The sequence below is a fragment of the Cynocephalus volans genome, chromosome 2, assembly GCF_027409185.1.
Source record: "Cynocephalus volans isolate mCynVol1 chromosome 2, mCynVol1.pri, whole genome shotgun sequence".
Taxonomy (NCBI): Eukaryota; Metazoa; Chordata; class Mammalia; order Dermoptera; family Cynocephalidae; genus Cynocephalus; species Cynocephalus volans.
Window position 1 is genome coordinate 55,948,335 of NC_084461.1, and position 24,204 is coordinate 55,972,538.

At 36.3% G+C, this 24,204-nt stretch overlaps 3 protein-coding genes across 7 annotated transcripts in view; 2 read left to right on the forward strand and 1 right to left on the reverse strand.

Annotated features, from left to right (window-relative positions):
• Positions 1-17,770, reverse strand: part of TRIM23 (tripartite motif containing 23) — a 40,328-nt gene extending 22,558 nt beyond the window's left edge. The window contains exons 1-6 of one of the 2 annotated variants that reach the window (XM_063085898.1): positions 17,658-17,770; positions 11,659-11,821; positions 8,048-8,169; positions 4,357-4,635; positions 3,337-3,519; positions 1,859-2,074 (exon numbers count right to left, since the gene is read on the reverse strand). In XM_063085898.1, the coding sequence (XP_062941968.1) occupies positions 1,859-2,074; positions 3,337-3,519; positions 4,357-4,635; positions 8,048-8,169; positions 11,659-11,821; positions 17,658-17,738 (1,044 nt within the window). In that variant the 5' untranslated portion in view covers positions 17,739-17,770. The remainder of the gene's footprint in view (positions 1-1,858; positions 2,075-3,336; positions 3,520-4,356; positions 4,636-8,047; positions 8,170-11,658; positions 11,822-17,657) is intronic. The other variant, XM_063085899.1, reaches the window with a different exon arrangement.
• Positions 17,771-18,193: 423 nt separating this feature from the next.
• The window catches only part of TRAPPC13 (trafficking protein particle complex subunit 13), a 36,982-nt gene continuing 30,971 nt past the window's right edge, over positions 18,194-24,204 (forward strand). For all 4 annotated transcript variants that reach the window (XM_063085562.1, XM_063085563.1, XM_063085564.1 and 1 more), the window contains exon 1: positions 18,194-18,522. In XM_063085562.1, the coding sequence (XP_062941632.1) occupies positions 18,477-18,522 (46 nt within the window). In that variant the 5' untranslated portion in view covers positions 18,194-18,476. The remainder of the gene's footprint in view (positions 18,523-24,204) is intronic.
• Positions 21,217-21,978, forward strand: SHLD3 (shieldin complex subunit 3). Its single transcript, XM_063085313.1, has one exon. The coding sequence runs from the start codon at positions 21,226-21,228 to the stop codon at positions 21,976-21,978; it is 753 nt and encodes a 250-aa protein (XP_062941383.1). The 5' UTR covers positions 21,217-21,225.

Below are 24,204 nucleotides of genomic sequence, written 5' to 3' on the forward strand. Positions count from 1 at the left end.
GGAATGAACCCTGGACATTGGTGTTAGCACCACACTCTAACCAACTGAGCTTACCAGCTAGCCCTATGGCAAGAACTTTTAAGAACATTGGTTGGGGTTTGGGTTCTGTGACCACAGAATAGAACAAAACTAACAAGTCCATATGAAAAAGGAATCCAAAACCCTGTTTTCATTTGCATTAACATAAAGAGATAATACCATATCATTAACAATTACCACTTATTTTGACACAATGTTTCAGAAACTCTAAAATACTTTTAAATATTTCAGTAACTATGAACATAGTTTTTCATAAAATAAATATGAAAATACTTTTAAGTTTTCAAGTAAATACTATTTAGGACGTGATTCCATTTTGATTTTGCTAGGTAGCTTGAATTCCCATCATGAATTGAACAAGGATTTATTAAGCTCTTTCTACGTAGATACAAAGAATATAGAAATATGAAGACAAACAAGACGCATCAGATCAGCATCTAGAAGGACAAATGCGCATATTGTATCATTCAAGGTCAAATCATAAGACACAAATCACACCAATTATTTGAACAGAATGAACTTAATATGAAGAACTGTTACTTAGGAGTAGTTATTAACTAGGTAACTAAAAAGATAAAAACAGCTCTGAGGTATCAAGGAGGTAGCCACTGTACAAAATAACTACCACCCACAGGGCTGCGGGAATAAAGGGAAGAGGACAGAATTATTATAACTTAGAAACTTTCAGGAGGTACCCCACGGAGCTGAAACTCAGACCTCTGAGGGAGGCAGTCCTCCCAAAGAGATTGTCATTCACAAGAACCACAAGCAAATAGGAACCCACAGGAGCTGCTTCCCATCTTCCATTCCCTCTCTAGTGCCCCCTATTGGCAGTGCCTAACATGGAGCCAGCTGGCAACACAGAGATGTGTTTTGTAGAATTCTAATCCCAGCATCACAAAGCAGAGGATAGAAGCGTGGGTTGGAGCTGAAAGACAATAAATAGCATACACATCAACTGTTACAATTCAATGTGAAAAGGACTAAACAACAACTCAAGACTGATGAGGTTACAGGCTGGCTACACCCATAAAAGTGTAATCGGATATTTGATTTAAGAGAAAAAACTCTACGATGATAAATGGCTTAGGCTACAGTGATGGGAAATCAATACAATTATTAGCAGTATATCAGAAAGATAAGACAGACAGCAGCTTTTCTGAAATTCCTAAGGCAATAATTATTCTTATATCTCCCACTATGAAAGCAGATCTGAAATAAAAATGTGTAAAACTGACAGTTTTGCTAGAATAACCTTGAATCTCATTTATTTAAAAATTAAATCATTTGCAAACTGGGTAACAAATGGCTTACAATACTTCAACCATCACAAAACATGGGTTTACTCTGACACTGAAGTTAAGAATCACTGAATTACCTACTTGTAGGTAGGTAGTATATGTTAGAGAGGCACCCAAAAAAAGACCAAGGAAGAGGGAGTTTCAAAGAACAGCAAACATTTGAGCTGGACCCTGAAGGAGAAGAATTTCCACTATCAGAAAAGAGAGAGATAGGCACTCCAAGAAGAAAGAATAGTATATACTTACAAAGAAGAGTAAAAGGCATGACTGAAGAATGATAAGAAATTACAGGGCTTCTAGAACCTATGGCTTTATGGTGGGGATGCCATATGAAAAAAAAGGACACTAATATGGTTGATGGAGCAATCCAAGGTTAGAGACCATGTCCTAAGCAAAACATTAATGAATGCAGCAGACACAAAATATTTATTAAATTAATAAAATAGACTAGTACATACCTCCAGTTATTATTTACTTAACCTTACAACTAAGGTCTTAGCCACATTTAAACTACCTACCTGCTGCAAAGTCTTTTCACAATGCAGGCAGGCTGTTGAAACCTGGGACAACAAAATAGTCATATCTTCTTGCTGCTGCCTGAGCCAAATCAGTTTTTCACGAACATGAGCATCAACAACACTTAGAGCCATTTCTTCTTGACGACACAGAGTTTCATGTAGATCAGAAAAATAAGCTCGGACACATGATCGAGCATTCTCAGCTGTACCTGGTACCTAAGGAAATAAAAATAAGTTTTAATCAATTGTAAACTTAACAAAGATTTTATATGTGAAATTTTGAACGTTTAAATACCATCTTTACCCTTATAATTTCCAAAATTAAAATCTCCACACCATAGCTTTCTCTTCAACTACACACTTTAGATATCTGTTTATAAATGACATCTCAAGCAAAATGGAGTACTTAATCTCCAATCTCCTCACCCCTAAACCTAGTTATCTCCATCTCAGTAAAAGCCATTCCATCCTCCTGGTTGTTGAAGCCAAAAAAATTGGAGTCATCCTTAACACTTCTTTCATATCCCACAACTAGTCCCTTAACAAATTCTGCTAACTTCAAAAAATATCCAGAATCTGATGATCATGCCTCATCACCTCTACTTCTACCAACCTGACCCAAGCCATTATCATCTCTCACTTGATTATTATAATAGCCTTCTAAATGGTCTAATTGCCTGATCGTCCAACTTACTGTCCAATCAATTTTAACAATTCATCACTAAAACCTACCTATTCTACTTCTTTAAAATCTCAAATCTACTTTTCTCCCCATTCTCACTATCCTAGTATATAGGCCATAAATATCTCTCAACTAGATAATTTCAAAAACTTCCTGATAGGCCTCCCTGCTTCCAATCTTGTTGTTCTTCCAACTCATTTTCTAAATTTAAGAGCAACCTTTCTTAATGTAAATCTGATTATGTCATTCCTATGTCAATTCTTCAATGGGACATCACTGCTCTTAGCCAAGTCCCAAACTCTTTACTGTGGCTAACAAAAACCTGCGTGATTTGGCCTTTAACTCTCCAACCTCTTTTCTTGCCATGTCCCACTCAATACTCCAACCATACTGAACTTCTTTAAGTTTCTACGATATGTCCAGTCCTCACTTACAGGCATTCCAACATATGCTTTCTCTTCTGGAGCAACTCACTCCCCACCTGACTCTTCTCCCTGACTGAATGCCTTCAAATCTCTGTTTAGCTATCACTTCTTCTAGGAAGCCTTCCCTGACCTACATAAATTGTTGTACTGCCAAGGCATCCTGTACTTCAGCCCACAAAATAAATAGTCACCACATTTGAAACTGTCTCTCTTCTATGATGGATTACAAGTTCCACAAAGACAGAGACTTTTTAAAAAAAACTTATTTCCAGTGACTAGTGCAGTACTGGCACATTGTAATTGCTCAATAAATACTTACATTGTGAAAAGAGAAAAGGGTAAGAAGGTAAGAAGGAAGAAAAAATCCATACATGTTCTGTGTGAGCCATTCCAATTCCATCTTCCACTATTTGTTCTCCTCCTTCAATGTGCTGAACGATTCCAACTAATTTTCTGGAATAATCTGAGATTTCCTCAGTGAAGGTCCGTATACAGTGGGCCATATCTAAAATTGATGCTCGGATCTGGTTAGCTTCTGGTTCCAATACCGAATGCTATAAAGTGCAACATAATTATAGAAAAGAACTCATAGTATTGACTAATGATATAAAAAACTATTTGTCCCTTCAGTTAATGCAAAAAATCAGCCACATGTGGCTTTTATAATACATTTAGAAAAAGCACAGCATAAGAAGGAAAAAATACTAATTCGCTTCCACTTCTTCATAAGAAATCTGTTTATCCTGGGCCAGCCCGTGGCTCACTTGGGAGAGTGTGGTGCTGATAGCACCAAGGCCATGGGTTCAGATCCCATATAGGGATGGCCGGTTGGCTCATTGGGTGAGCGTGGTGCTGACAATACCAAGTCAAGGGTTAAGATCCCCTTACCGGTCATCTTTTTTTAAAAAAAAAAAAGAAAAAGAAAAAGAAAACTATTTATCCTGCGATCATTTTACCACTAAACAAGAAACCAAGAGACTCTCTAAAATTGCACTGGTAACAGTTTATCAACAGACATATTGTCAAAGCAATCCACTGCACTTTGAAAACATGCACACAAAAAAGAGAATTTTTTTCCTGCTGGAAAGCTATTTTTCAGTAAAGAAAGGTTACTAGAGATGGAGAGAGGGAGGGAGGGTACGTGGGGAGGGATAGATTGGGTAAAGGGCATAAATGAAAATCATGATTTATAATAATGAATATACTACTAATAATAAAAATTAATTAATTAAAAAAGAATTTATATCTCATTACTTTTCATGCTACCAAGACCAATTCATTCATCACTTAATTTTTCTTCAATCCCTAGCTTTAGCATAAAGAACTAGGTCAGTGAAAATGAATGATGGACTGGTAAACTAGTTAGTCATCCAGTTTAATTAAATTCATACCTTGTGACCTTGGTGTTTTCCATATTCTTTGCAGACACAACACATGAGTGGGCTAGTTTGACAACCTTCTTCTAAGCAAACAAACTCAATGGCATGTACCTGGTGCTGAGAGCACATGGTTTTCTCATGAGGTTTATCAGCTAGAGGCACTCGCCTGTGCTTTGCTAATGTCTTTGTGGAATGAGTAACTTGGGAACAGTCTGAGCACAAGTGAGTGGCACACACAGTGCAATATACAGACGCAACATGAGCTTCATCTTCATCGCAACGAATGATGCTCTAAAAAACAAAAAGTTAATGCCTTACAACTGAACTCAATCTAACAGGAGAATTTTGAAATATAAAAGCCCATAATCTTTTTTAACTGACTAGCCTTTATACAAGGGTATTTCAAAAAGATCGTGAAAAAACGGAATTAAAATATAATACAAATCTTTATGTGAACTTTTTGAAGACTCTTTATATATGAAAATAAACTGGTAATTAAGCACAAAGGTCATTCACTACTCATCTGAGAACGTATTCATTTCTACAGGTAAGTGAAAAGACATGGTATTCCCAAGATTGATTACCAATACTTTATGAGTCTGAGGCCAAAAAGCTATTCTCATAAATTCATAGTCAGTGAAAAGAGCTCTTCCACCAAACACCCTCACTTTAAACATGAGAAACTGAACCATAGAGAGTTTAGAAGTCTTTTTTTAAGGCAAAAAAAAATTATCTGATATTAAATGCATCCCCACTGCTTTAAATATTACTTGTCATGCTCATGTATAGGAAGGACAGAAACACAAATGCTATTTAGATAACTTGAGAGTATGCATCAAAATTAGCTGTGAAGCTTTTAAAAACACAGATGCCCAGACTCCAACCTGGGACATTCTTAGTTCAACAGATTGTGAATAGGGGCTGGTTGGTTAATTCAGTTGGTTCAAGCTCAGCCTTATAACCCCAAGGTCACAGGTACAGATCCCCATCCCAGCATGCTACCAAAAAAAAAAAAAAAAAAATAGGTTGTGAGTGAAGTCCAGACTTGTGTGTTTTTTTCTAAATATAAGCAAGTATAGCCCAATAGTTCCATAGGTGAGTCTATTGCACAATCATGGTTGAAAACCACTGATTTAAGCAAACAAACAAAAAAAACCCCTACATTATATACAAGCTTCTAACTATTATTTCTAGTTTTCATGAATTACTAAAAAAGCATTTCAAGTGGGTAAAAAAATTACATGTCAGAAAATAAAGAATGCTACGAAAACTTATCCTAAAAAGCCAAAATTGGAGGGAGAGAGATTTGGTATAATTTTCCAGAAATAAAAATTAGAAAACACATCTGTTGGGAAAATACAAGAAAATTGTCAGGGCCCCTCAGATGTTCAGAATCTTGAGAGCATTTGACGTAAATATGCACGCACGCCCAGGTGTTCCTTGGCTATTGGCTGATGTAGATGCATGTGGGCACCCAGATATCCTGGATTATGACTTAAGTATAAAGGACAAATGGCTCTGATCCACGGGGCCCCCCAGCCCCGGGGTGCCCCTGGGGGACCACAGGGAGGCCACTATTGCTACTGGAGCCTGTGACTGCAAGCTGTTGCACCCCTGGGATGCCCCGAGAGGCCACTGCCACTGCTGCTACTGCTGCTGTAAGCTGCTGTTGAGGACTGAGCTCCTGTCGCCTGCCAACAGCTCCCAGGATCTTTCCTAATTCCCTAGCGTGGACCTGCATGTAAAGGGTCTGGTGACCCAGCCTGGCATGTGAGGGGTCTGGTGACCCAGTCTATACGATGGGTTTGAAGAGTCTGAGCCCTAGCCCTGACAATACAAATGGAAACTTAATATAACTAAAATAATAAAATGTTTTGGCTTTAGTTATGAATTATACCAACCAGACAATTAGCCTAACTATAGCCTTAACCATACAATTGGCGTAGTCACTATGCTATTGCTGTAACCCGACAACTGGCGTAGTCGTGTAGCTTTACAACATCAATGATGTCATTCATTATCACAATAAATAAAAAATGAACCCAAAGTTGAACAGTTTTGTTTGCAATTAAGACAAATATGTACATGTACCATAAAAAATTTGTCTTCTGTTTTCCAGACCTGACAAATAATTTACAAGGTCAACACTATGAAATAAAGATAAAAGGTATGTCATGTGAAAGAACTGCAAAAATTTTAGAAAACAGTCCTCAACCTGAAATTCATTTCACTGATTCACTTTACTATAAAGAAATCTCATGTAATAAAAGGAAAATAGAAATCAATCTGACAATTTTTGACATAAAATATGTGGTTTAAAAGTTGCTCACGGGCCGGCCCGTGGCTCACTCGGGAGAGTGCGGTGCTGAGAACACCAAGGCCCTGGGTTCGGATCCCATATACGGATGGCCGGTTTGCTCACTGGCTGAGCTTGGTGCTCACAACACCAAGTCAAGGGTTAAGATCCCCTTACTGGTCATCTTTTAAAAAAAATAAATAAATAAATAAAAATAAAAGTTGCTCACCAAAATCATTAACTATCACAAAAAAAATTATTAACTGTTATTTAAAACAAATATTCTTATATCCAGGACAGTCTAATAAGGCCAAGTCCTACATTACATCATAAGCTATGTAGACAATTCTTTAAGTGCTAAAAATGTATTATTTTTTTTAGAAAAGCAGACTGCCACATGCAGCCCCTCATTTGGATGTGGCTAGAGTCTTGGAAGCTTGACTACCCTATGTTGTCCTACAAATGGATCTTGAGAGCTTGTTTGGAAGTTCTGGCAGGGGAGCGCGGCTACTCCTTTGACCAAAGAATGGTCTTCTCCTCTATTGGGAAAGGTCGTCCTCTTGGACCAAGCACACAGCTTCGGGAGGGATGCACATGGAGTAGTGAGGGAGGAAGGGGACACCCACCTAACTAGCCAGATCAGCTAAATCAACCCTGGAGTTGGGGTTGACAGATGTCACAGCCAGATAACCCTCACATCCTTTTTTTTTTTTTTTTTTTTTTTTTTTTTTTTTTTTTAACCCTCACATCCTAAAAATGTATTTTAACACTGTTAAAATCCAATGTTAATAATTTTTTTCTAATATTTACTAGACATCTGCCTGTCTGGATAAAGAGAGTACATATACACATAATTTAACCTTTTCTTGAAGATATTTAATAGTAGTAATTCCCTCAAAACCTACTGCTATCTTTAAAGCATTTGGCCTCTACACCAAATGGCCTCTTTCATGGAGTTTTTCTTTTGCTGTGCTTTACTGTTGACTGATTTACTTTTGCAAATTCTGCTCTAACATAGCTTACACATCTTTCTTACTCTTGTATAATCTTCTTACTCTTTTCACTTTATCCTTGGAAAAATCTGAACTATGATAAGAAGGAAAGTTTATACATAAAACAGTTTAGGCATACTATTTTCAAAGAATTAAAGTTTCAATTTTACTTTTGTTCTGTTACCTTCAGAACTGTAATGTAATAAAATGTTGGGTTTCTAAAAATCAACTTGCTGAAGAAAATGAGATAATACAATGATACTTCAAAAAGTTCATGGAAAGATTCGTATTATCTTTCAATTCTATTTTTCCATGAATTTTTTGAAGTATCCTCAATATTGTGCTAATAATGGCAAATATTTTAAATTAAAAGAAAAATTCATGCTTTTAAATATTCACCAAGTTCAATCAATACCTCTCCAGATATCCCAATGGCTTCTTCTGAAGCTCCATACTGACCAATATGTCCATTCTGCAGTCGTTCCAAAAGCTCCAATAAAGCAAAATTTTTTTTCAATCCCCAGACACCTGAATCTCCTAGAATATACAAACAAAACTAAAACTAACAAAATGGAATATTAATCTTTTACCCTATACCTCAATAGTAATTTCTAAATCATATAGTTTAGTCATCAATAATGTATAAATTTTAAAAATTCAAATTTTCTTTTCATGCCAGAAAAATTGCTTTGTAAATGTTTTCTTTATAAAATGGAAGAACCCCTCAGCATTCTAGGCAGAAACATATTTTAAAATTCAATTATTTTTCTATCATTTAACTTTACAAATCCTATTTTGTCACTGACTTTAAAACAAGTTCTATCAAATATTTTTTACAAACAACTACAGTAAGAAATATCTTTTACATTGCTACCCAGGACAACATGTATATATAAATATATAACTGAAGCAAAAGTTCCACAAATAAATAGTTACCCTTACAGCAGTACGCAACATACTCTGGTATTTTTTATTCTATTTCCCTTTTTAAAATGCTGCTCTCAACCAATTAAGTTGATTTCATGAACACAAATAAGCTATAATTCATGTTTCTAAACCATTGTATGAAAGATACACTTGACCTAAAAAAAAAAAAAAAAAAAATTCCACTTCTAAGTGAACAGGAACTAGAACAGCTAAAGGTAATTTTTCCCCCACCCCTTCTCTAACCTGTAGCAGTCAATGATTACATAAAGTCCTTCTCACACAATATACACAGCATTACCTCAAAGCAAGACAATAATCTCTTTTAGGTAGGTAAGACTCTAGGCACATTCTTTTCTCCAAAACTGACCACATAAGACCAGATGAACATCCATATATGCATGTGTGTGTATGTGCATAAGCACATGCACATACGCATACACACACATGCATACACACACACACACACAGAGACACACACACACACACACACACACTTCCTACGCCTAAATGAAAGCTACATACTTCAGCAGTTAGAAGGAATATCAGTCTGTACGGTGAACTTCTGTGCAACAAATACCATCTGACATGGCTGCCACTTAATACATGTTCGTTGAATGAAAAAATATACGAAAGGATGATGGGGTCATTGCCTGAAGGGCTCACCTTCCTCTTCGCTTCTCTTTACTTGAATAAAAAAAAAGGCATTTCTTGTTGTGGTTCTCAAAAAAAAAAAACTAGACTAAATACATTTATCCTCCTCTCTGACTTTTGTGACCTCCTTTCCCAAGTATCACTATGCAGCCCACCCAGTATTCCTCCTTCAGCCTTGCTGCCTCCATGAGACCTTCCTCTTAATTGCTTCAATTTTTCACATGTATTCTACAACAAGCTGAGTTCTATCTAATCTATATAAAGGCTAAGCAGCATACTAAATGAGCCATTTAAAAATATGGTCTTGACAATTTTTCAAATATTCAATCATTATACAATGAACATATACACATAAATTCCTAGCTGTATCTATTAACTGCCTAGTATATCACTTAACAATTCTGCAACTGTTAAAACAGCCATAAAATCTCGATGGCTTAAAATAATGATTTACTTTTTGCTCATGCAACATTTCAGGTGTTGGAAAGACAAGAGAGGCTCTGTTCTCCATTGTCCATAGTCAGGGACACAGAACACTGAGCCTCCAACCCCTGGACCCCTCACTGTAGCAGGAAGAAGGATTTATCTCGAGCCATCATAAACCTCCTCTTAACTTTTACCTGGAAGTAAACACTTTTCTTCTGCTCATATTTCACTGATTAAATGGAAATCACACAGCAACAAATAACTATAAGAGGGCAGGGAAGTATAATTTTACCATATGGACAGAAGAAGAGAACCAGCAAAACTGCTGATCAATACTTATAACTATTTATATTCTTCTTGGACTAGAGAATTCTAATTATGACCTTTAACGTTAATAGTAGTTTTCATCTAGGGCCAGTCCATGGCTCACTTGTGAGAGTGTGGTGCTAACAACACCAAGTCAAGGGTTAAGATCCCCTTACTGGCCATCTTTTTAAAAAAAAAACAAAAATAAAAAATAATAGTTTTTGTCTAGAAGGAGGAAATACAAATGTTTTTCTTCTTCTTTCTACTTTCACATTTTTTCAAATTTTCTACAATGTGTACATTCATTATTTCTATAATACAATTAAAAACATATATATATTTTAAAGAATGATATCCAGCTATATCCATGGTTGCTAACACATACTCCACAGGTTGGAATCACAGTAAAAAATCTAACCTAGAAGTTATAGCAATTACAATCTTTATCCAAGGCAGAGTTGCTTTTCCTAATGTTGTGATAGTAGTCATGTTTGATTTCAACCTAAGATGTCATAAATTTCTAATTTAGTTAAACATTAAGGATGGTAACACCCCCACACTGTGGTATTAATGTAGATAAGATACAGTACTGTTCAAAAATATGAAAGGTTCTATCTTCCATTTGCTAAATGTTACCATTCCTAGTTTTATATAAGGAAATGGTATAATATATGAATATCTTACAGAATAAAAGACCATAAAAGAATCTCAATACAGAGATACCTCCCCAACTCCTGTTATTTCTTGGCTAATAATCAGTTGATGGTATTTATAATAATGCTACCACTGTCCTATATGAGTTATCTTGCAAATATACATACATACTACTTATTTTCATAAAAGACCACCAAAAACCTTAAGAAACCTATTCTTTCTCTACAAGAAAAATTTTTTAAACCATGTTTCTTAGCATTTAGTTTTCCAACCTAAAAATATGGGTACTCATGCTTCCTTTTTTTGGTGGATAAATTACTGTTAATGTGACCCTCCTGACATACAGTATGAATACACTAAAACAGTCTTAAGCAATGCTACTAACCTAAATATAATGGCATCCTTAAACTCTTTATTTTGGAGAAAACTCCCTTGTCAAAAAGAGTAAACTTACAGCACTTATATCATAAAATAATTGGTTCAAATATTAATAAATGTTATTTCCAAACCTGGTATGCCAAAGTAATAACTTATTTTGAAATATACAAAGCAAAGCTTTAAAAGTATGCAGGAAAATGAAAAAAATCCACAAGACCTTTAATTCATTTCGAGAGAAAATAAGGAGTTGTTAGCATAAGCTATAAACACTTCCGTCTCTGACATTAATGAATTAAAACATGCTGAGACTCAAATAATTTATCTCTATTTTCATTATTGGCTTATTCATTTGTAAAGAAAACACTGTTTTATTGGATTAATGGCTTTAGACAAATGATTTATTCTGTGATAAATATTCTTATTTCTTTGATTAAGGATAGCACATTTTCCATAGGTGTCTTAAAGTTATTCACATATATATGTACTGAATAGAAACATCTCAGAAAATGAAATAAAATAGCTATTTTACAGTTAGAAGACTACTGACCTTAATAGAAACTCAGGCTTTCTGAAACCTCCTTGGAATTTTAATTATAAAAATCAAGTGGAAATAAATTATTTTCTATGACATTTGTATTACATGAATAATTTTCTATCTTAAATTCATACAAATAATTTTCCTACCCAGGTCTGTTACTTGTCGATCAAATGGGCAACGGATTGCTCTTCCATGAAGAGGGAGGCGGGTAAGACAGTCATGACAGACTGTGTGGCCACAAAGCAGAAGGCGAGGAACTTTGTCTCCTTGCAAAGAAAAGACATCTTCACAAACTCCACACTCTAACACCTAATATTTGAAAAAGGAAACATGTGCTCTTTAAATGATTTTAAAAGCATACATATTTCAGGTTTTAAAAAAATCTTACCTAACATATTGACTCAACCTTGCTATTTTATTTCTCCATGAAAAAAAAATTGTCTAGGTTGTAAACCTTAAATCACTTATTAGTCATTCTATCTGACAGACCCTGCCAAAATTACATCATAGTGAAACCTCCTTGAAATACTAAGTGTCATGGACCAAGATAATATTGTAAATTAACATCATCCTTATTTTTTGAAAATTATGATGACTCACTGCATCTGAAACTGTAACAATATATGATTCTACTGAAGCTGGGTTCTTAAGCAATTTCTCTGCAACTACCCAACCCCCAATAAACAAACCATCATTAATTTCAACAAAAATAATCTAAAATATTATTGTGCTAGTGCCGGAACACCCAACAATTATTTTTGTAAATGATAAAGAACTTGTTAAGAAAAGATTACAAGCAATTTTCAAGTATCTTCTAGTATAAATTTACATCAAACAATATAAAGGTAAAAAAGCAATCACCTTAGACTTAAATTTCAATTCCCATTCTCAATTAATAAATACGACCTGGGTTAGAAAATACTTTGTCTAACTAGTTCCAACTACAGGTATATGAATTGTCCAAGGCCATACAGTCAGTCAAAAGAAAGGCTTTAAGAATCGACATATTCTGATTCTCAGGTCCATGAGTTTACCTCATGTCTACAAGTTTATGTTTATAAATAGTCAACAAACTACTTATAGCAATGAAGCACTTTCAATGCTTTTACTTCTAAGTACTCATGCAGTGTTTCACAATTTCAATTAATTTTTTAAAATACCCACATCAGACTACTCAATTGTACCCCAAACTCCTGTGTTTGCTAGTCAAGACCTACTGCAATCTGGCTCCTGTCCTATTGCTTCACTGCCACACCCTTCAGACCCTATGCTTCAACTATATCAAACAGCTTATAGTTCCCAGAACATGGCAAACTGCTTCATGCCTCTTTCTTTATGCTAATGCTGAGGAAACAGCTAAATAAACATTTTCCTATTGGATCCTTTTTTTACATTAATAAACCAACAAATTATTAAATAACCTTATCTCTCAGGTCTAACCAGAAGTCAGTCCAACTGAAAGGACCACACTGTCCTTTGGGTCCCCACGTACTTTGGATAAGTGTCTACCCTAACACCCCAAACACTTCAATACCTTTATTAGCTTTCAGCCCTGTTTTTTCCTGCTAGACCAAAGGGCCCACAGGATATAAAGTCCAACAAAATAAAAATTTAAAAACAATTTAGCCCCACCATCAAACACACAAGGTAAAAAACAGAAAACTGAGAGTAGAAATAAGACTAAATCCATTATGATTTTAAAATTTACTCTGCAATTAACTTGTACTTGGTGCTTGAGATGCAAATATCTTTCACTATAAATAAACTGATAATTAATTCATAATTGTCTCGTATCCCAGCACAGTTCAAAAGAAACTTAAGTGTAACATAATTCATAGAAAAGGAAATGAAAACAACTGTTTAAATATATGAGAAGATGTTCAACTTAACTCACTACCATACATTGTTGAGCGGAAGCAGACACTCTCATACATTGCTGATTGCTGCAAAATGTTTATTGAGTTATACAACCTCTGTGAAAGGCAATTTGGCAATTCTTATCAGAAGTTTAAATACCTCAGTAATTCCAGTTGCAGGAATTTATCTTACAAATATATCAGATATGTATGACAAGATCTGTGTTATTCCTTACAGCACAATTTGTATTAGCAAAAAATTGAAAACAAAGTAAATATATATTAATATTAGACTGTAAAGTAAATGACATATTCATATACTGTAAAACTATGTAGGCTAATGAGAAAGACTTAGGAAGGTTTTTTATATACACACACAGAATGATTTCCTATGAATAAAGCAAAGTGAAAAATAATAAATAGGATATATTCATTTTTGCATAAAGGTGGGGAAAGAAAGAGAGCAAATATTTTCATATATTGTTATATAAGTATAATATCTTTCTGGAAGGATACAGTATATAGGAAACAATAACAGTGGAACAAAGATTCCCTAAGAGAAACGGAAACAGGTAAGAACAGCTACTCATAATTTATATCTATTATACACATACACACACATTTCAACTTATCCTACATATTAAAAAAAGAGAAGATGGCTTTCTGATGAAGATGGTGGAATAGACAGTCCCCAGCATCATTCTCTCCCAGAAATCAACCAACTTACTACTACAAAAAAGCAACTTCAGCCAAGCTGGGGCCTCTAGAGCTCAGGAGAAGAGGAGAGACCTACAGAGTGCATGAAGGCCGGAGAAGCCATGATGATAGAAAGAAAAAACTGCTCCGACCGTTTTGTGTGGTGGCTGCTTTAAGGCTGGACCTGCTGTGCCCTTTGAATGAAGTTACTTGGAGGTGGCAGGGGAAAAGAGAGCCTTGGTGGCCCCAGGCCAGCAAGACCACTAACAGGGTTCCCCTGGACCCACATAGGAGCAAGGAGCCACAACAACTGAAAAAAAGAGCAATTCAGAGGCCGGTGAGTAATCACAAGGGACCGGTGCACAGCCGGTCCCATGGGAAGTGTTTGCAGCATGGGCAGTGGGGGAGACGGGCCCACCCGGGGAACACTGGGGCACAGCAAGGATAGCTGACTGGCACCCCAATCAGCATAGGACCACTCAGAGGAGACTGGTCAGAAATATAGAATTGCATGGGATGCAGTTTGATGAAAAGACTCAGGCCTAGATCAGAGTTTTTACACAACCCAGGTGCACCAGGTCTCTGGAGAGCCAGAAGTACCTATAAAGTCAACCATTAAAACCTGAGCTGCACAGAAAGCCTTCCCTAGGAAATCAGCAGCAAAGCAGCAATTTAGCTAAACCACACATCTCAAGTACTGGTCCTCACAAGAAGATCCCCAACTTTAGAGGTAAGCAAAGGACAAAAAATTAGTTCTGGCCCAGGCACACCAACAGCACTTCGGGGACCGGACACCCCTCCCACAACCAGGCACACCACCAGTGCCAAGGAGCATGCTAAAAACATCACCTCCATGTGGGTGGCCCGCCACAGCCACCACAATAACCACAGCTGCTACAAAAGCTGCTAGATGCCACAACCACCACACAGATGGTCTGCCAGCCACTGGAGTGCACTGACACAAGGAGAATCACCAGCAGAGACCAAAGAAAAGAAAAGGATGTCTCTCTCCACAAAGCCCATTCCAGAGTGACAGAAGAAGCATCTGCTCCATGATAATATTGGGGGACCTGAACACACCTCTCAACATTGAACAGATCATCTGGGCAACAAATCAACAGAGTAACCATTACTCTTTCAGAAGGAGATAAGAAATCAGGGTTATCAGAGGTGGAGGGGGGAGGGCGAGGGAGATAGGGAGAGATTGGCCAAGGGGCATAAAGAATAAATACGATTTGTAACAATATATATGCTAGTAATATTGATTTGATCAACACGTCAATGTTGAACCCCAAAACTATGTATAATCAATTATGATTCAATAAAAATTTTTTTTAAAAAAGGAAAGGTAAGTTTCTTCATCACCTTCAATTAAATACAGAAAAAAAATCACAACAGTTTAGATATAAAATAAATGCAACATTTTTATAAATGCTCACTATTGTGATACTAAAATAAATTAAACTTTATTTATGACAATGAACTCCAAAGAACCAAACTGAAAATTTATTTAGTTCACTCATATCTTATATCTCTGACCCCATCAGTATACAAGAGAACTTGCTGATAAGGCAACCATTGTTTTTTTCAAAAAGCACTGGTAAAATTCCACTGATTAGTAAACCAAACAGGGGTCCAAAAATAAAGTTACTATTTTCCATGAACTTGGTAAATAATAGAACAAAACATTCTTTCCTCATTATCTATGAATAGGAATTGTGGGTAACAACATAAGAAATTAAGTTCTAGATTGCAAAAAAGCTCTTAATTTTACACTTAACAGATATGCCAAAAAAACCTTCAAATTTACTACTTTTCAATCAAATTTTAATAAACCAGACCACATTTTGAAAGGACTAAGGCAGCTCATAAAGCAATAGAAATTTGCTGTGATTCATTTTCAAGTGTAAATAATTTCACACTATCAGATTTGTCTTTGCTTTTCCCTGTCATATCAACTTCTTCATTAAGCAAGAGACCAGTTTACACAGTATTACCATTATATACTCCAACCTTTGCCATCCAGTGAATACTACTTGCTTTTATCTATGAAATGACAACGAAGTTTTTTTCTAATTTATGCCACTATACTTAATACAAATTATGGAACGAAGATCTTCTCAAAAAGGATATCTTATTGCACAGCTCAGGAACATTTTATTTGTTAAGATGAAAATGAATGAAATGAGTCTCTACTAATTTGCTTTGGTTCACTTTTGAGATTGTACGGCAAACAGGGTAACAAAAATAGAAACAGCAATGACATCCATTCCAATTGTGGGGAAAAAAACTTTGAGTTCATTCACAAAATAATCTGCAGGTATTCTCTACTTAGCAAAAGCACAATTTAACAAATGAAATTTTAACCATACATTGTGCCTAAAAATGAGAGGTCCTCTGCATCTCAGATAGGTTGTGTACCTTCAGGATAACTTCATTAATATATAAAGGTCAACTGAATCAAAAACCACCAATATTGACTGATACTAAGTTGTGGGCAGAAATGTCTCATTTGCTGTCATATAAACCAGTATGAGGTGAAAAATCACAGGTGCCTCTTATTCAAGATGTTAAAAGAACTTCACATATCTTGGTTCAGTGGTTCTCAACCCTGGATGTACATTAAAATCATTTCTGAGAATTTAAAAATATATACTGATGTCAACCTAATCAGAATCGGAAAAGGAGTGCATCAGTAGTTTTAAAAAAGTCCTCAGTGATCCTAATATGTAGCCAGGAACAAGAATTACCAATCTCTTAGATTAAAGATGACCCTGAAAGTTACTCTAGAAACCACTGCAATCAGTTCTCCCTTCCAGATCTTTCTGTATATCCAGTGGAAGGAAAAAATGAGTTTCATACATTTCAATTGATTTTCCTAGTAAATGCATTTTGGAACATTTATACATGATAGAATCTAAAACTTCAAGCATAGGGCAATTCATAATGCCCAACTATGCTGCAGTTGGAGACTTCTCAACAATGCTGGTAGACTGTACTAAGAGGAGAGGGGGCAGCTCAACCCATAATAAATGTCTGATTATAGAAGTAGTGCAACAGTAAACAGTAGACTTCAGAACGAGTCAGCCCCTGGGCTCTGCCACACGTTGTGTTAACCTAAACCTGGGTTTCCTCCCCTGTAAAAATGGGAATTAACATCTACCTCATAAGTAAATATTAACGTGCTAAATCACCTAACATAGTACCTGCCGATTATAATGGTTCGATTTAATTAAAATAAGTTAATTAATGCCCGTTGAGCCTAACTAACTGAATCGGGGGACCTGGGGAAAGATCCTATCTGTCCAGGTCATTCCCGTTGTCGATTTTCACAAACGTTCCCGTTGTGAAAGCTCATTTTCACGAACGTTCCCGTTGTCGACGCTAACACCTGGCATGAGTAGAAGACCAGGCAACTGCAGGGCAGCGGGGATAAAGATCGCGGAGGCGAGGTGGAGACTGGTAAAGTCGAGAGGGGCCCAAAGGCCGCGCATCCCGCCCATCCAAGCCTGGGCCGCGGCGATACCGCCAGGACTCCAGGATGAACCGAAGGGAGGCCGATGGTGAAGAACAGAGCACGCAAGGTCCCTCACCTTCACCACAGCCGTCCCCCGGGTGCCCTGCCGACCACTGTCTAGTCCCGCTCCAGGTTTGTTTACAACCAGGGAAGCCATCCTGGGAGGAGAGGCGCCGCAAACCCAGCCGTCAAAGCCTTCAACTGAGAAGCAAGGTGGAGCCACCTACCCACAGGCCTCGGCGCACGACATTGGCGCACGCGCGCGGCGCGACGCGGGGCGGTGCTCGGCCGACCTCTTCCCTCCTCCCCCGTCTGTCGTTGGCTGTTTGGCTGCACAGCCTTGTGCAGAGGCATTTTGTTATTTTTATTGTTAAAAGGTCTGCAACTGATGAAAGAAAAAAGTCAAAATTAAAGTTGTGGGGTGAAACTCCCGGTCCTATAGTGATTTCTCCTCTGCAACTGTAAACCAGCGCGGGTGGGAATGGTGAAGGCGGGGGCGGGGCGGAACAACCTCCATCTCCCTGCATACAATGCGATTTTAGTATAAACTACAACTCCCAGCATGCCACCCCCTTTCTCGTTTTCACTCGGGCAATATAGGCATTTGGGAGGCCGTGTGTGGTTACCCAGTAGTGGTTTTTTGAGGTCGCGATGTGTGATTGTAGATACGAAACAGTATCTTATGCATAGGTCTCTGAGACACAGGAATGGCTTTGGTCAAAAGAGTCCTTAAAAGACGTAGTAAAAAGAGAATTTAAGGTGTTACCAGCAGAGTGAAGCTGTTGGGAGTGCGTTTGACGCCCGATCTTCCCAAACGCGCGCTTTTGTATTTTCTTCCGGGCCGGGTTGAACCTCTTCAGCCCCCGTAGGCAGTGGGTGAAAAGTGCCGGTCAAAATGGAAGTGAATGCCCCCAAACAGGAGCACCTGCTGGCGTTGAAAGGTAAGTTTTTGCGAACCTGAGTCCCCTTATTCTACTTTCTTCCCTTCTCACTGTTTCTCGAAGCTTTTGCCGCATAGACCTAGCCTCTGGGATGTAAGCCTCCTTCGTAACACCCAATGCTCGCCCTCCTGCTTTGTCTTTTGGCGCCGAGCTTGACGAAGCGATTTCTCCTCTTTGCTTTTTAGGTTTAAGAGCCCCTTCCTAGAATGAAATAGGTACCCGGTAAACCACTTTCTCTGCTCTATACTGCTGCGCTCACCAGATTTTAGCCGTAGAAGCTAACGTCCCGACCCTACCAGGGAGATCTCTATGAACCGGGACGAATTACAGCGGGCATCTAGTGATTTTTCCTTCTATCTCTTGTCTCTTCGTGTGTCACTGACGAGGTTACCAGACTTCAGCTTCATCTGTAAAATAAGTATTGCATGACAACAGCGCCAAGGATTTAGCAATACACAGAAGTACAATATATAACTTAGATCTATGCAAATATACTGTAGCTTACTTCCAAGTATTGTGTCTGCGGAAAATATGTCCAGAATCTCATGTCAACTTTCATTTTCTGTATACGGCAATTTTGAGTAAGTTTGATGACTTATTTAGATCATTATTTGGAAAAACACAGGAGGACAAATTTTTCTGTAATTCTTGTTGTTTTCTGAAAACAAAAATGTTTTCAGCTTTATTTCATCTATTTTCTAGTAGAAATGAACTTTTTATTTCTTGGGTGCTCTAATATATGGTTAACAATGCCTTCTTGGACTGTGCTGAGGAAATGCTCAATAGACATTTGAATTCAGTTGAATTTTGCACTTACTTTGCTTATGACATCCATTTTGAGGTCCTCCTTATACCTCCGTTGTGACGTAGGCATCAAACATTCCAGAAGCTCAGCATTCCCATTTGTAACATAGAATCATACACTGATAGTTCGAGTTAATAAGACTGTCTCTGTCTATAGAACTAAGAAACTTTGCAATGTGAAGTAATATATTGATGGGACCTGTAAGTTTAGCCTAAGCAAATGCTCTAGATTTGGGTGATTATTCGTAGAGAAAATGGAAAAGAAGAAGAGGAACTAATTGGCATGTTCTATCTCTCAATCTCACATCAAGTATGTGGAAAAGATACTACTTATCACTCACTTGATGTTAAGCAACTTTTCCAAGATCACATATCTACTAAGTGATTAAGGCAATATTTCAACACGAGGATTGCCTACCTCTTTCCAAGATGCCATGTTGCCTCCTAATGAATGAAACAGCATTTCAGAGATCATTCCCTTGCAGAATACTTTGAGAATTTGGAAAAATTCTATTACTGCAAGGTGTGATTTTATACAAATTAGAAGCTATTAAACAGTTAGATTCCTCTGATATGGACTCTGCCACAGGGGATTTTTAGTTTTCTGTTATTCTTTATTTTCCAAAGCAGAAAATAACCTAGGAAAGAGTATTTAAGCAGCCTGAAGGGACAAGTGCTTTAAAATTCACTGATAGTTTCAGCTTTATTAAACCTCTTTGGTACCTTTCTTCCCCCGTTGTCCTAGTTAATAAAGAATTTTCACAAGTTTTAATTCTACTGATGTTGAATGCCATATATATCAATTTAAATGGTAATTTAAGTTTACTTTCTTATTTTAATATGTAAGATGTTAATGGGACGCTCATCATGTAGTTTTCTAATAATTTCTGGAGAGAAGGGATTTATTATTATATTATTTTCTAGAGTACATAGGATATGAAGGAGCCTGTGTTATGGCTCTTACAACTTTGGGCCTGGTTAGGAAGTCTAACTTGCAGATCCTTGAAGGTTCCGTTCTTGAGCCTGTGTGTTATATGATGGAACTTATCAATGACTTAATTTGAGACAACTTGAGAACTTATGTGTTCCAAGGAAAAAAATAGTCTAGACTTGTTGTTTCTCCAACCAAGTAAGAATTCAGGAGCCATGATACTAGAGTCTCGATACTGCTTAAGTGCCCTGGTTATACAGAGAAGACTTAGACACAAAACCAGTTCCTAGACTGGTTAAAATGCAAAGTTAAACCTTATTCATGTTTTTAACATTTATACTGTGAATGAGATAAAATCATTAAGTATTCTATTTATATATTTGGTGAAATTTATATAATTTTAAACTATAAAATTAATTTTCTTCCACATAGATTAAAAATTACAATGATATCACTGTCCTCAGTTCAGATGTCTCAAATTTTTAAATATTACATTTTTTGTTATCTTCATATAAATCCAATACTAATTCAATCACCATTTTACTCTTTGTTTCTGCTATAGTGTTAGGACTATTATTGCTTGATATATTAATGTTGATACTAACAAGCTCTTTATATCTGTTAAACATGAAGACTACTAGCATTTCAAGACTACAAGTGATCTTATTGGGCATCTAATTCAGATCTCTTATTTTGGTTAGAGAAAGATTTTCAAGTTTTCAGATTACATTCACATTTACCAATAGCACATTGGTAAAATATCATACTAGGATTGGTTTTTGATTTTTGTTTTTCCTTTTCTCAAGCTATCCCTACCATATCTTATTCTTTGCAATACTTCCACTTTAGGTCCTGTTTACCTCTGATTTGGCAAGAGAGACAATCTTGTAATAATTAATTGCATTCTAGCTCTAAAGAGTTCAGCTAAGAAATTTTCTCTTCATTAAGAGTAACTGGATCACTGCAGAATGACTACTGAAGTAATATTACATTATCGAGCATATGAGAGCGATCCCACACAACTGCCAGAAATTGCAGAAAAAATAATTCAAGACTTCCCTACCCGTCCACTGTCAAGATTTATTCCTTGGTTTCCACATGATGGGTCCAAACTTCCACTCAAACCTAAAAGATCACCACCTGTGATTTCTGGAGAGGCAGCTGAAGATATGAAACAGTGCTTACCCATTTCAGAACATGAGGTTAAATCACAGAATTATGATTGCACAGTAGATCTATTGGATTTTCAACCTAGTTTGAAAAAGCAGCACTTAATCCAGTCACACACACTGAATGAACAGACTAATTCTGGAAATCCGGATAAACAGTCAGAAAAAGAAAACCGGCACAAGAGGAGGTCTTGGAGTGTTTCAGTTCCCAGCAATAATTGTACTGAAAAGATTTTTCCTTTGTCTAAAAAATTGCAAGATATTTTAAAGGCACTAAATTTGCACTCATTTTATAGAGGAAGGTGGACAATAGAACACACTACTTGTAACAACCAAACTCTGGAAGACATTTGGGCAAAACTCAATCAAATTATCAGGCACAATGAACTTCCATCTTGTAATGCTACAATTCAGAGACATTTAGGCCAAATATGGGTGTTCTGTGATGTTATGTACTGTGAATATGTGGGAAATCTTCTTAAAGGAAGATTGGCTCTTACTGGAAAAATTAATTTATTTGTCCATAAATATGGTGTTATTTTTAGTATGTAATGAATTCCACTGATTGTCAAAAGAATATTCTGAAAGAATTGAGTATGGACTGAAATATTGAGATGAATAATTTTTTTTACTGGTTTTTAATAATGACTTTATTTTTTTAATGTGACCTTTTAATATAGCCTATTTATTTTTAACATTGTGGGAAAATAATTGTGTGATAATATGTGTACAGTTTGTGTCCCCAAAATGAATAAGTATCAGGTGAATTCCTAAGCAGGCCAATTAAGTCAGGAACTTTCTGGATTCCACTTATTAGCAGCCTTATTTCAAATAAATTGTGATAAATTATTGTTTATACTGAATTTGAAGGTAAAATGTTCTGTTCCCTTTATTCTGTTACTTTTCTAGTGATTGAATTAGATATTCCTATGAATTAAGGTGAATAGTTTGGATTTTGGCGGATCCCTAAAATCTAGTTTTACTGTATTTTTTCTTTACTCACCTGAAGTGTAATGTTTTAAATAAAACTAAAAACTATCCTATCAGGAATGCTATTCAAGTGGCATGAATGTAGTTCAAAGTGGGAGACCAGCCCAGCTTCTTAATGTTATTTCCAAAGATATGTAATATATAACAGTTGATATGTTGTTTTGAAAAAAAGGTACAAAAAGTTTAATTTGCTAAAGACCATATTGTATCTTTAAAACTGTAACCTGTTTTGAAGGAAAGTATCAACTGTAGATAAGATATCAAATTATTCTTCATTATTCTCAGTTTTGTAATAGCCTTATAAGCATGTACTTATTTAACAAATTTAAATGCCTTCCTTGTTCTGGGTGCTAGGATATAGTAGGGAAGGACACAAACACAAACCCAGCTCTTAGAGCTTACATGGAGTTACTGTTAAGTCAAACCAGCTCCCTGAGGAAAACCAGTAAGACTGTACTCATTAGGTAGGCAGAAACAGGTTTGCCTTGTAGCACAGTGCCTGGCATGGAAGGAGCTCAATAATATAGAAAATTTGCTTTTGGATGGATTCTTCATAGCCTGAGCTGGCTAAGCTTGCTTAAAATATAAGCCCACTATTTTTTATTTATTTATTTTTATTTTTTTGGCGGCTGGGCCCATATGGGGATCTGAACCCTTGACTTTGGTGTTATCAGTACCACACCAAGTGTGTTAACTGGCCAGCCCACGCACTGACTTTTAACTAAATAGATAATCTTTTCCTAATAGGTTTCACTCTATTCAAACACTGTTTTGTTTTGTTTTTAATTACTTCTAGTACCTTTTTACTGCCTCAAATGAGACTCTTGTCTAGAAAATAATCATTATGTGCATGAATGCTTACAAAACTCATTGCCTGAAAAAACACTGGGGGTTAGGGGAGTTTTCAAGGCAACTTCAGTAGTAATTCCTTTTGACTAATCTTCTTACTCTTCAAGACTGCTGGAGAAACATCAAGAAGTTATTCAGTATTGCCAGTGAGCTTGTAAATAAGAATTGGTTGATATTATTAGGCAATCATAAAAGGTGCATTTGACTTTTGTGGTTCAAATCTTATTTATCACAAGGTTGCTAATCAAGGGTTAAAAGTTAGGTAATCAAAACTTTTTATGGTACAATTTTTTATTATTTTCAAATGGTTGTACAGAGTTAAAAATATAAGGTACATTCAGGTCTTGGGATTCTTATGAGCAGTATTTAAATCTAAAAATCACAAATTAAAAAGAGTTTTGTCTTCATATGTGGCAGATTTAAATTTTCCTAATTTATATAAACTGCTTTGTACCCCTCTGAGAAACAATAAAATTCAAATCTGGGAAACTGAAGATTGAGTTTTATTTCAAATAGTGCCATGATCTTAAAAAAAGAAAAGATTTGTTTCTTGTCTACCTGGACAATACCTAAGAAGTAATCAAGGCCTAAGAATTTAGATAGAATCCACTGTTACTTCTTTGAAGCCAAAATTTTTAGAGTATTTAGAACCTTAGGACTGGTGGTTCTAGCACTAGCTAATAGTAGGGCCCAGCAATATCTCTGGGTTCCACTGTTAAGTCATAGACATGGAAGTAAACTGGGGAACAAAGAAATGTATATAGGAGAGTAAACCTGTGAAGGCATTTGGTAAAATACCATCAGTTTTTACTCTCTAGGAAAGTGGCAGCAGGACCATATTTATTTTTCCATGACAAGCTGTCTACCTTCAAATAAATGTTAAGTCAAATTGAAAGGAAAAAAGATAAGATATAAAGGGCATCCAAATTGTCACATTTT

Coding starts and splice junctions, on each gene's coding strand:
- SHLD3 (XM_063085313.1), top strand. CDS start 21,226: ATGACTACTGAAGTAATATTACATTATCGAGCATATGAGAGCGATCCC.